This window comes from Myripristis murdjan, chromosome 3 (assembly GCF_902150065.1).
Source record: "Myripristis murdjan chromosome 3, fMyrMur1.1, whole genome shotgun sequence".
Lineage (NCBI taxonomy): Eukaryota > Metazoa > Chordata > Actinopteri > Holocentriformes > Holocentridae > Myripristis > Myripristis murdjan.
In genome coordinates, this window is record NC_043982.1 from 36690121 (window position 1) to 36704022 (window position 13902).

Here is a 13902-nt window from a genome sequence, read left to right on the forward strand (position 1 = left end):
ACATGCACACACATACGTGTACACGCACCACTCTGCCATCCGCCAACAACAGCCGGCGCTGAAGGGAGCTGAAGGGTGCTTGGAAATTAAGGTTATTACACAAATTGAGCCATATGGTCTAAATATTTCAGAGCTGAAATTTACTAGGCAATAAAAATGGCCCCTACCTCGGTAATGGTGTAAATTACAGCTTAACCACCAGCGCTAATGATGTCCTTCTGTACGCCCCGTAACCAACCGTACATGAAGGACACATTGTTTAAAAAATACCCCAGGAAAAGAGGAGAGAGAGAGAGGGAGTGAGAGAGGGATGAAGGGAGAGAAAGGGAGAAGTGGATGGGTAGAGACGGAGAAGTGTGGGGTGAAAAGGGGTGAAAAGGAGGTAAAGGAGGAGGAATAGAAAAGAAAGAGAGAGGGATGGAGACATGGAGGGCGAGAGAGAGCGAGGGATGAAGACAAGGAGTGAGGAGAGAGAGAGAGAGCTAGCAGCATGTTTACAATCTGTTAGTTTACCATTAAGAGCCCGTCAGAGAGCGCGGGACAGCGAGGGCCAGCCAGCGAACCGTGTCTCAAAGCCGACATGAGGTTTCAGAATGTGTGTGTGTGTGTGTGTGTGTGTGTGTGCTAACAGTCAAAATGTGCACAATTGGAAGGCGTGTATATGTGTATGGACATGCATTTTTAGATTAAATACTGCGTTGTGTTTGTGTGTGGATGTGAAAGGTCTGCATGTGTGTTTGAATAATTATATGGGCACAGCCTTGAAGCCCGGTGTGTAGAGACTAGGTAGGTCTAAATGCATCATATGAACACACTCAGACAGTTTGTGCAGTGTGTATGTCACATGTCGGCGTATGTGTTTGGGTCTTGTGTTTACATGGTGTGTAGTTGGCCTCAGACAAAATGTGTGGTGTGCAGAGCTGTAATGATTCAGTCATTGGATCGATGGATTGATTAATAATTCCACCAATTCAGCTGCATCAATCTGCTGAAAGAAATTGAATGAATTGCCCTGACGTAAGCCTGAATCGATATGAAATGCTTCGAATGCGCTTTGAAAGGTGTTGGTCTGTTCCCCTCCTACACACCTGTCTCATGAAATACATGTGTGGAGTGTTTTTCTATCATTAGATTACCCGTCAGTCTGTCGTGATCTTCCCTGTCTCCCGGCATCCCAGTACACTGGGTCTGGATGCTGTTCTTTAGTGGAGCTCATCTCATCAAAAATGTACATGTGAAATCTTAACAGCAAGTAGCTCTTCCCAAAAACAGTGACCTGCATCCCTGGTATAATCCACAGCCCTGAGAGATGAGAGCTGCACTGAGAACTATTTCCTGCCAAAGAACAGTTGCCAACTGTATCTGTCCACCTCTAACTCATACCCTTTGGAGGTGGAAACTATAAATATATTGTTAATATTATAATTATTATTCTACTTTTCTAAGATGTCACAATAATGTCAAGAAAATCTGATATTGTGACAGCTCTAGTGTTGGGAGTAACGTGTTGATTACTTTTCCAAGTAACGCAGTAATGCTTGGATTATGTTTGAATTCTCGGTAATCAGATAACCGTTACTTTTCTAATAAAAAATCATGTTACTTCCATTACTTGAGCACAGGACAGGGACAAGAAGGCAGAAACTCCTCACTACTTAAATCATGTACCTTCATGAACTGAATTCACTTAAAGCATGAGTGTAACCAAGGATGATCCTTATGATATTTATCACTTATGATATTCAACCAGAAACCATAGAACAATGCAAAGAAACCACACACACACACTCAGACAGATGGGGCCACAGTGAGGAAGTTATGCAGTGCTATAGGTTGAATAATAAGCTGTGATGATCATCTGCTGCTGTAAGTGGAGATGTGCCAAGAGTGCTGGTATAGAATTGGATATAAACTTTTATTTAATATGATGTAAAAGGGAAAACTCATCAGTACTCATATGATTTGGTGTTTTTTTTTTCTCCTGATCTGGTTTTTAGAAAGTTGCACAAACATAAAGAAATCAATAATGTAATTGCTTCCCAGAGAGAGTAATTAGAAAAGTATTGTGATTAGAAACGTTACTTTTTTTGAGTAACTTACCCAGCACTGGTGTGGACACATGACTGGGCAACAGCCTTACTCTTTGACTTGTTGCTTGTATCCCTCTCTGATTCCCTGCTTCCCTCCTCCATTTTCCTCTCTGCATTTCTTAACCACAGAGAAGAGGGAGTGAGGGAGCTAGACCGAGTGGTCAGAGGGAAGGGAACAAGGAGGCTTTGCCCTTGTGTTTGGTGTCGCTCTTTAACACAGACGAGGGAGACAAAGGAGTGAAGAGAAGAGTTAGAAATGCAGAGATGAGTGGACCGAGGGTGAGGAGAGAGGGACGAAGAGGGTGAGAGGAGGGGAGGGGACGGGTGATGAGAAGAAGGAAGGGTGAGAGGAGAGGATGAAGAGAGTGGAATGTAGAGTTCATTAGGCCCTCGGCCTATCAGACCCCTTAGTTACAGGTCTCCAACTCTGATTGGAGGGCTCTCAGTATTCTGCATAAACAGCCAAATAATCAGGCTGCAGCACTCCCTCTCTCCTCACTGCAATCTTTCTCATGCTCTCTCTGTGTCCTCATACCACAACTCTCTACTCTCTCTCTCCCTCTTGCACATTCCTCTCTCCAGATCTACATTTACATCTCGGTTTTCTCAGGCTGTCTCTAAAATAACAGTTTTTACATTATTCCTATGTCTGTATTCCTCTCCTCTCTCTCTCAAGTGACAATTTCTGCTCCCTATCCCTCTCCTTCTCTCTCTCTCTTTCTCTCTCCCTCCCTCTCTCTCTCTCTCTCTCGCTCACTCACTCGCTCACTTTCTCTCAGTAATGACAGGTTGTGTGTTATTGTGTGTCTGTCTCTGAAGAGGCCACATCATCGAGTCTAGTGCTCTCCACTTGTCTTAATGGGTGTTTAGTACAGAAACCATGACATGATGGACCTCACTCTAGAGGAATGCTCTGTGTGTGTGTGTGTGTGTGTGTGTGTGTGTGTGTGTGTGTGTGTGTGTGTGTGTGTGTGTGTGTGTGTGTGTACGTGTGTGTACGTGTGTGTACGTGTGTGTATGTATATGCGTGAAAAAGAGAGAAAAAGAGTCTAGTACACTTGGAATAGCGTCCTCAACTTAGCAATTGCAAGTGGAGGAATGCGTGTGTGTATGTGTGTTTCTATTGTGTGTGTGTGTGTGTGTGTGTGTGTGTGCGTGCGTGCGTGCGTGTATGAGCATACACTTTATTCAGCCATTTATTTAAAAAAAACAAACTGATGTAACATTCATTTAGGTTTAAACAATATATATTCAGTTAAAACATAAAAAGATACACTAAATTACTAAATTACGACTGGTTCCAGAATGTCAAGTTTTAAGGATGTAAAGGTGTCATACGTAAGGTTTTTACTGTCACATATTACAAATTGTATTATATTAAATCTGTGGGAGCTTAATAGGGTTGTTGACTCAATAATATTGGCAAGTGCTGAGATTTTAGTTATTCAAAACTCACTTTACAACCTGTAGTGTTTCGGAACAGAACAGTCCCTGCCGACTGGCATTTGTTGGACACTCCCAGTCCCAATCTCTTGTATGCATAACACAGTTTGCTTCACTTTCTGGATTAGCAAACATCATGTATAGGATATTACATGCACTCATAAGAGGCACTACCTACACGAAAGCGTGCTTTATTGTGTTAATACAGTGTATAGTTCTTTTAATTAAGCAGATAATATTCAGTACAGAACCAAGCCAAAAATCAAATGACACAGCAGTAGTATTATTATGGCAGTACTTTATATTGTAATATATTACCTCTTCCACAGATGTTTCTGTTGGCTCTCTGCTCTAATTAGCTGGCTTACTCATCTCTGTTGTGAAAATGGAGCAATTACAGGCCACTGTTAGCTGAGTCAGAGACCATGATGATGTCGCAGTTTCTTGGTTGCTGATAGAGGTCAATCAAAGTCACCGATTACTTAAAAGGATCTTAAACACTACATTACAGGTGTTAACTAATATCTTGCTATTTAACATGCATGAAAATAATACCAGGCTCCACATCAGAATCAGAATCAGAAATACTTTACTGGTCTTCAAGGGGAAATTGGGTCAGTTGCAGTTGTTCAATTCTCAAGAGATTAATTAAATTATAAGAAAATAGAAAAAAATACGAAATATAAAAATATGTGCCTTACAGTTTTTAAAGATTATGTGCATTATGAATAAGTTGTATCAAAAGTATGTTCATTATGTGCATTTAATATCAATATGTGCATTAATCCTACAAAATTTCACAACAATAAATACAAAAATTGAGAAACTGAGCATATATATATTTTTAAAAGAAAGTATACCAATATACACTTATATATGTTGAAGTCCCAATCAAAATTAGGTAACGTCACTGGATGTTTTTAAGTGTCTTACTTTAATTCATCTCTGCCTAGTCACATTAATTTGATAGCCACTGGTCCTTCCCCCTCCTCTTCCGTCTCCACCATTGCTCTCTCTGCCCAAATTCCCCAGCATTTCAGGTTTCAAACCAGTGGAGGAGGCAGAGTGGAACTTGAACCGGGGGTACTGTCTTGCTTTAACGCCCTTTTTTAGAAAAACCTCTTCAGACCGGTGACTATTTCCACTGGTGCAATTTCTGCAATTTCTTTGCTCCTTAGTGTCATAAGTCATTTATCTCATAAAGATCTACAGTCAGCAACCTAGGAACTGGAGCAGTCAGCTCCTTTTGGTTGTTTCACTATCGACACATCTCCAGTGCAATACAGATTCTACATCAACACATTGGTATGAGACAAAAGAATATGCTGTCATCGTTTGATGACGGGTTTTTATTGGCGGGACTGTTTGCCCGTTCTCACCCTAAAAGTCCTGTTCTGCTCCCTCTCACAATTTAACCGCTGTTGAAAAGGTTTTGGGCTAAGCAGAATGAGGCAAGTATGCTGGGCCAGCCTGTTAACTAGCTAGCTGGCACAATAGTATACACACAATGAATGAGTTGCCCATATTTAATTAGAACAATGCATAAGGCAACAAAAAAATGACATCAACCATTAACTGTCAGGTGTGGATCTCCACCTAATTACCCCAGTACAGTTTGTGCATGGCAGCAACATCATTTTAGCCAGTGTGATGCAATAGCAACAGCTGGGATTGGACATTGGGAAAAATGTTTGCCATAAGCTTCACAGCCTCTGCCTTGTAAAAAAAAAATGTACTAAAGACAGAGAAATAAATTGAAAAAAGATAACACAATGAAACAAAAAGGAAGAAAGTATCAAAATGTAACAGATTGTGCAGGTGGGATTAAAAACCCCATGAGGTTGAGATGTAAGTATTCTGTTTTGGCACTTTGAACAAAAAGTTAAATGTGTGGGAAGTGAATATTGCACGTACTGAGTATACTGAGTGTCTGAGTGCTGCTGTCCATGGTGCTGAATGAGTAGACAGCCATGTGTTGGGAGAGACGTATAGCCACATAATGTGAACATTTCTCTAGTATTCACTCTTTTTCTACCTGGGAGCTTGGGATGATGACCATGCTCTGCCAACACATGCGGGGAGCTAATGTCAGAACCCATCCACTGTCCACTGTCACCAAAACCAGTATGAGCCTCACAAATCATTCAGTCCTCTGGTTCACAGTGTTTCGTCTTTGTTTTTGTTTTGTTTTTTTAAATCATCATTGTCCTTATATCCATTTTAATCATTTTTAGTCTCCCTGTGTCACATCTGCTTCCATCCAACAACAATTTCAGACTCAGATCACCCACACCCACCTGCAGCACTACGAATCATTACCACAGTTTGTGACCGGTGCCCTGGAGGACTGCCACAACTGATTCTCAGACCATTCGCTTCCACCCATAGCACTTATAATTAGTCCTGTGCCACAAAATGTGGGGTCGTGTCTCACAGGAGTATGGGCCTCTACCTCCAAGTTAAACCCAGTTAAACCAGTGACAAAAATGTCATCTCAGACGTTTACAAGTCATTTTTCTCCTTTTTCATAGACCTTGATCGGAAATAAAGCTGTAAAAATGCACAGCACTACCCATGTTTTGCTTTGATTTGTTTTTCTCTTTTTCAGTTGATTGATTGAAATCTATCATCATCATCAACCATCAACCAAAATGGCCCTCATCAAAAAAGATTTTTCATCAAATAAACTTTAATTGGTCTGCATGATTAAATAAACGTTACATTTAAAAAAAAAAAAAAAAAGTTAAATAGAGATATAGCATATACATAAGCAGACACATATACACACATCCACATGCATTTGCATGCACACACCCGCTTATGTTCATTTTCAGTATAATTCTTTATGGATTTTACACAGGCCCTTCCTCACTCGCTGGAATTTGTTGTCTGGTCTTTGGACACGTCACAAATACACACACACACACACACACACACATATACACACATATATACACACACACTAACTCACTCACACTCTGTCCTGGGGTCTGGAGCCGCCAAAGCCAATCATGGCTGCCGGTGTGAAGTGGGCATGCCTGTTCCAGACCCCTGCAGTCCCCTCACTACCTCTGTGCTGGCCACAGACAAAACACATGCCTAATAGCACTGTGTGTGTGTGTGTGTGTGTGTGTGTGTGTGTGTGTGTGTGTGTGTGTGTGTGTGTGTGTTGGTGGGTGGGTGGGTGGGTGCAACCACACATCTGAGTGTGTGTCAGTGTTTGTCAAATGCACACTGACTAGCAGGGACACACATGCAGGGCATTTACAAACAGACACAGGGCAATTGTTCCAGCAGCATTGAATTAGGCATGCACAGACACACACACACACACACACACACACACACACACACAAGCGTACACAAACACACACACTTGGCCTGAGAGCTTGGCATGGGGCACAAGAGAGCAGTGTGTGGTGCACTGGCTCACCTCAGAAACCTCCGAAAACAATTACAGCTCTCACAGGGCTGGCCAGGGCACAGCTTGTACTAATAGACTAGACTAAAGAACTGAATTGAATTGAGTTGAATTGAATTAAACTGAACTGAACTGAACTGAACTGAACTGAAAGGTCCACAGTGCAAAATGTTGGGTTGATTGCAATGAGGATCATTTAGATTCAACTGACCAAAAAATGGAATAATCATGTCCTTGAAATAATCAAACTGATTATTATGATGATCACATGGCACAGTGATCACAGCTATTTTTTAACAGTGTTGGCAGTTCTGTTGTGGGCGGGAGCCATTCCGATTTTGGTCCTGAATCTGTCCATGTTTCTGAACCAGATTTCGTTCAAGTGCTATTTAGCAATGATAAAATCACTCTTTTTAGGTATATTTTTACACTCAAAATGTTGAATTTAAGCCATATTATAGCGTTAGATCAATTTTCACATTTCTCCCCACAGCAGTGGCACATTTATAGCTGTGGCAAAGGCCCATCAGTGCATGACTGTAGAGGCAAAACTGCTTTAGATATAGTGTTTCTCGGTTAAACCTATTTTATAAAATGGCCATTCCACAAAGAGAGCATGAAAGCCTACAATATAGGATATCAAAGGAAATAGCTGTAGTCAACCTGAAATGTGTGTGTGTGTGTGTGTGTGTGTGTGTGTGTGTGTGTGTGTGTGTGTGTGTGTGTGTGTGTCCGTCCAGCGTAGCCCCAGGACCATGTATTCGCCAGAGTGATCAAAGTCAACAGTTAATCATGCCAAAAGCGAAAGAACAGAGGGAGGGAGGGAGAGAGAGAGGGATAGAGAGAGAGAGGGGAGAGAGAGAGAGAGAGAGAGGGAGAGAGAGAAAACAAAAGGTAATGAGAGATACGGAGAAATGGAGAGGAAGAGGGGGCAGAGTGTGAATAAGCAAGAGATAGAGCAAAAGAGAGAGAAAGGGAGACAAAGAGAAGGAAAGAAGAGAAGAAGAGACAGGGAGAGGCCTTGCTAATTTATACATTAAAGAGTCCTCAGATCTTACATGGCTCAACACAACTTAGCATCCAGCGGAAGAAAGCAATCTATTCAATCTTTTATTTCCTCATTCCCCTCATTCTGTCTTTATTTCTCTTTGGTGTCTTAGCTGAGTGATGGCAGGGGTCCCCTGGACTGTGTGTGTGTGTGTGTGTGTGTGTGTGTGTGTGTATAAGAGTGCTAATGTGCATGAGTGTGCCTTGGACCTTGTGCACATATGGAGCATGGATTCCTGTGTGTGTGTGGGTCCCTAAAATCATGAGTCTTCATACTGTAGCTACGTGTGTGTGTGTGTGTGTGTGTGTGTGTGTGTGTGTACATATGCATGCATCCCAACAAGTCCACATCCTCCATACATGTTCCATAAGTGTGAGTGTGTATATGTCTGTGTGTGCATCTTTGCATGTGTCCCTAAATCCATGCATGCGCTTGCACATGAACAAGTGTGTGTGTGTGTGTGTGTGTGTGTGTGTGTGTGTGTGTGTGTGTATGCGTGTTTGTGCGTGCGTGTATGTCTATGTGTGATATTCAGGTGGACAGGCATGGTGCGGCTGGGGGGACAGTGTGTGATACTAATTAAGAATAACCATGTGTATTTGTCAGAAGAATTATGCTGATTATCTCACAGAGGCCCCAGCACTGGGCCCTGCAGAGAGACAGAGAGACGGAGCAACATTAGCATATGGTGGCTACACACACACACACACACACACACACACATACACACACACAGGTAAAAGAAAACGGAGTATGTAACAACATACATGAGAGAGCCATGTCTAATATTGGTGAATTGGGTCCAACTGGTCTGCCTTAAGGGTGTTTCTCTCCACAGGCTTTTTTTTTTTTTTTTCCTCTGGCCTCTTTGCTGTGCCTTATCAAGTCATAGTCACAATAGGCCTTTTTCACCGCAGCCACTTTGACATGTAATAGCAGGTAAACACAGGTGTTACTGATGACATTAATGAAGGTTCCATTCAGTTTAGGTCTAACAGAGCTCGCGTCCTGGTGTTGTTCATGCTGGCTCACCGGAAAAGGCTCCTGTACATTTAAATTGAATAGAACTTTAATTAAGGTCATCAGTAACACCTGTGTTTACCTGCTATTTCATGTCAAAATGGCTGCTGTTGAAAAGGTCAGTAAGGTAAAACAAAGCACAATACTGTTTCTCGTGTGTTTACTAGAGTTCAGTTCAGTTTATTTTCAATTCAAGGAACACTAAGCAAAATCAAAGTAAAGTAAAGAACTAAACTGACAAAAGCCCAAAATGGTGGGTTTGACTCTCAATGGTTACTTCTTGTTCCTTGATTTTGTTGACTCAATGTCATGTAAATGTTGAATCACTGAGTGAAAATGGTGTAGGAGGACTCAGCTAGAAACGATCTGAACACTGTGAATAAAATGTGTTTGAATAGTTTCACCTGTAATGTGTGAGTTTTACTCTTTCCCCTTAAATCTTTCTCTACAACGAACCTCTGCCCTAAAATCTTGGACCTGACGAAAGACGAGCTCCACATCACCATAGCTGCACTTCTCTTATGGAAACACAGACACCTCATATGCCACAGTTCCCTGTATTCTGGTCCTAACGCTTAACCTCAAAATCTGTTGCCCAATCTATTGCTATCGTTATTTAGCAAGACTGTTTGGTTTTGTGTTGGTGTGTGAGTGTGTGTGTGTGTGCATACGTGCATGTGCATGCTCACATGCTTATCAATGTATTGCTGAATATGTGTTTAAAAAGCACTATTCATGTTCATGTGGTGTGTCTGCCATTGTGTTTCACTTTCAGTGTGCATGTGCGTGTGTGTGTATGTGTGTATGTGTGTGTGGGTGTGTGTGAGGAGGTGGTTTGATGTGGTTAATTTCAAAGTCTTTGATTGTTGGCTGTCTGCGTGTGTACATGTGTGCATTTATGTGTGTACATGCATGCATTTGGGTGTGTGCGTGCATGTGCGTGCATGTGCGTGCGTGCGTGCGTGTGTGTGTGTGTGTGTGTGTGTGTGTGTGTGTGTGTGTGCGGTGTAGTGAGGAGGCCGTTAATGTGGTGTGTTTCAGTGGTAAAGTGTTTGATTGTATTGCCATCTAGAGGCGTATAGCAGAGTCTCCATGCTCCTATAAAAACAGCCAGCGCCAGATGCTGCTATTGACAATGTGCATATGTTAACCGCTTTATAGGCCACATGCCTCACATATTTCACCGGCTTTTAACGCAGAGAGATCTCTCATTCTCTCCCACTTAATCTCTCTCTCCCTTTTGCTACATCTATCTTTTCTCTCCCCCTCTTTAATCTAAACTCTCTGTCCTCTTTTTCACCCATTTACTCAATCTCTCTCCATCTATCTGTTTCTCTCTCTCCCTTTGTCTCTCTCTCTCTCCCCATTTATTCCCTCCCATAGCTATTACCTCACTCCCCCTTTTGCTTCTTCTTATCCATCCTTTCCATTTCTCTGTGCTCTCGGTCCCTGTCTCATACATCCTGTACTTCAGTTCACTCCGATCCTCTCTTTCTTCCTGTCTCTGTCTGTCTCTTTCCCTCTCTCTGTCTCTCTCTCTCTCTCCCCTCTCCATCTCTTCCTCCCCTCCCTCCCTCTCTCCGCTGAAAAGGACTGTGATTTGCAGGAGGATTTAGCTTGTGTCTAGGTGTCTAGGGGCTTATTAATCCTATTTTACTGTGGATGAAAAACACGTTGGCTCCCAGACATGAAAACACTGAAAACATGCATTCTGGTTGTTGTTCAGACGGTTCATCCTCGGTGCCACGCTACGGTGATTTGTCAGGGTTTTCATTTGATTTAGTTTGAATTTGAGCCTTTTTGATCCTCTTGCCTCTACACTGAAGTGCGATACAAATTAATCTCTTTACATATGCTCGCATACATTCAGGGATACACATGCACACAGTCCCAAGCATGCAGTGAAAAAACAACACTAAAAAAACGCAGACTCAGACATATAACACATACACACACATACACACACACACCACTCTCACAGACACAAACGAACACAGAGCAATGCTACATCCTGGAGCCTTGCTACCATGTCATTGCACACCAGGGCCTTTTGAAACAACAGTGTGTCTCTTATCAATTAGTAAATGGTGTTCCTATCACACAGACGCACACACACACATACATACACACACACACACACACACACACACACACACACAGAGTTTCTGTGTCTGCCAGGGTGTTGGGCTGGGTCCCACTACCTAGAGCTATTGGCAGACACACTACATCTGCGCGCAATTGTGTTTGTGTATGTGCATGCATGCATTTGTTTGCAAGTGAATAAGTGTGTGTGTGTGTGTGTGTGTGTGTGTGTGTGTGTGTGTGTGTGTGTGTGTGTGTGTGCGTGTGTGTGCGTGTGTGTGTGTGTGTGTGTGCGTGTGTGTGTGTTTGTGTGTGTGATATGCATGTGAGACATCCACAGTCAATCTGCAGCCTCTGAATTCACCCATAAGGGACGGCCTGTCTGCCTGCCAGTCTCTCTCTCTCTCTCTCTCTGCCACCTCTCTAGTGTCTACTTACTTTACCACGGCACAGCCTGGATGCTGAAATGTTGATATCGCAAATCCCATGTCATGTCATCTTAGCTCGCCATTGTTTCAGCATTCTTTCTCATTCCCGCTTTTCATGAGTAATGCCCTGGATTTTATTGCACGAGTTCATGCAGGGTTTGTGTAACTAATTTCCTCCCACTCTCTTCTCATCCCTTGCTTTGCTTTGCTACCTCCCTCCCCGTGTTTCCCTTTCCACCTTTTTTTCCTTTTTGTTTCTCCTCCTCTTAACCTCCTTCCCCCTTAAAATACTCTTTCTCCGCCCCACCTGCCCTCTACCTCTCCTGTTTCTCACTGTCTATCTTGTACTCTTTTTTTGTTTTTCCATGTATATTTCACCTTTCCCCTCTGTCTCACAGGGCTCAGTCCTAGAAGCAGCTCTCTCTGGTCTGGAGCCATACAGCGAGTACAGTCTTCGCATGGAAGCCACAAATGGAGCAGGTAGGTTGATTATAGTCGTGGCATGGAAGTGTGAAGTCCAATGAAATATTGCCAGCACACATTACCCAGTTGCTTGATTGATGTTGGATATTTCCTGACTGTTCAGGGACTGTGGCCAGTCCGTGGGTGGGCATTAGGACCCTGGAGGCATCTCCAGCTGGCCTCACTAACTTTACAGTGGAGCAGAGGGAGCAGGGCAGGGCGTTACTGCTGAGCTGGGATCAGCCAGATACACCTAATGGAGCCATCACGGTATGTGCACACAAACTCATCCAACCCACGTCAACATGCAGCATATAGCAGGGAGGCAGGGAGATGAGCTCACACACACAAAACATATACACACATATCAAAACTCAAAAATACACTCAACTGGGAGCTCATGTATTTCTATTCAGTAACTTATTCACCTTTAGTCTTACAACCACACACACACCCACACACACACACACGCACACACTGTCTGATATTGACTGCTTCTACACATGTAGGCCTACACCTGTAGTCAGTTCATTCAAACATACACATATTAAAGGGAAATTCCACCCTCATACACATTAACACTGTTTACATTAACAGTGTTTACATTGTGTTTCTGGTGCCATTTTGTTGTTTTAGTTTGTAATTGTGTTTTTATGTTGGCAAACCTGTTAGATTCAGTGCAAATTGTGGGCAGCTATCAGTGTATACAAAGAGGCCCTTGGTGACTTATTTTTAGTGATTGTCACTGAAATCTGACAACTAACGTTTCTCTTTTAGATAGTGGAATTTTTTCCCCTAGTATGCGCCACTTACTAATATTACCCAATGACAATACTGGGTTAACTTCTGACTAGTTACAAAAATACAACATCAAAAAAGAAAATGGCACCAGAAACACAGTGTTAATTGCCATATAAAGAATGGCGATAATGTGCATTCAGCTGGAATTTTCCTTTAACACACAAACAAAAATGTGCATTGGCTAATCCAATCTTGAGCCTGTTCTCTTCTTTTCCTGTCACCTTTGTCCTCCTTCTCTTCTCCCCTCTTCTGTTCTTCTGTCCTTTCATCTGCTCCACAACGTCTTTATCCACTCTTCTCCCACTGTTTCCTTTCCCTCATCTACACCACTGTCCTTCACTGTTGCCTCCTTTCATTTGCCCCTCTCTGCTCCTCACCTTTTCTCCCCTTCCTTCTTGCCCCTCTCCGTCTCTGCAGATGTATAATCTGTATAGTGAGGGGAATTTGGAGTTCAGCGGCCTGTCTCGCCACTTCCTCTTTCGTCGCTTGGAACCGTGGACTGTTTATACTTTGACTCTTGAAGCCTGCACCTCAGCAGGCTGCACGCACACTCCTCCTCAGCACGTCACCACAGCAGCAGCCCCACCTGCCTCTCAGCCCCCTCCCAGGCCTCTCTTCATCGGCCCAGACCAGGTGTCACTTGTCTGGGGCCCACCCTCCCAGCCCAACGGGCCAATTGGAGAGTACTCCCTGCTTGGGCGGAGTCTGGAGGATAGGGGGAGGGAAAGGAGTGGTGAAGAGGATCTCGAGAGGGGAAAGGTAGGACAAACCATAGAACTGTATCTGAAGATACAGGCAATGCTGTCGGTCATTCTGAGCATTTAAGATTTAGCAAGGAAGAATGACCCATCAGTATGTATTTCATTTGAGTTAACCTTTTTTAAACTTGACACTCTAAATTTTTTTAATTCATTAATTTGTTTGTTTGTCTATTTATTTACATTCTTCTGTCTGTTTTATTTAAAAAAAAAAAAAAAAAAACACTGCAGCACTAACATTTTTGTTAGTAACAACATAAAATTAATTAAATTCCATGGGTATCAGTACATCAGTCAGTATGTTTGTACTAAGCGTTGGCTTGAAGAAGACTTGAAGACTATTTTTGGT

The 13902-nt window shown here is 42.7% G+C and overlaps 1 protein-coding gene across 1 annotated transcript in view; it reads left to right on the forward strand.

The window, feature by feature from the left end:
- ush2a (Usher syndrome 2A (autosomal recessive, mild)) overlaps window positions 1-13902 on the forward strand; it is a 277638-nt gene that overhangs the window by 243336 nt on the left and 20400 nt on the right. Inside the window, 3 exon segments of the mRNA XM_030046799.1 lie at window positions 11931-12012; window positions 12119-12264; window positions 13213-13554. Of these exon segments, the coding sequence (XP_029902659.1) occupies window positions 11931-12012; window positions 12119-12264; window positions 13213-13554 (570 nt within the window).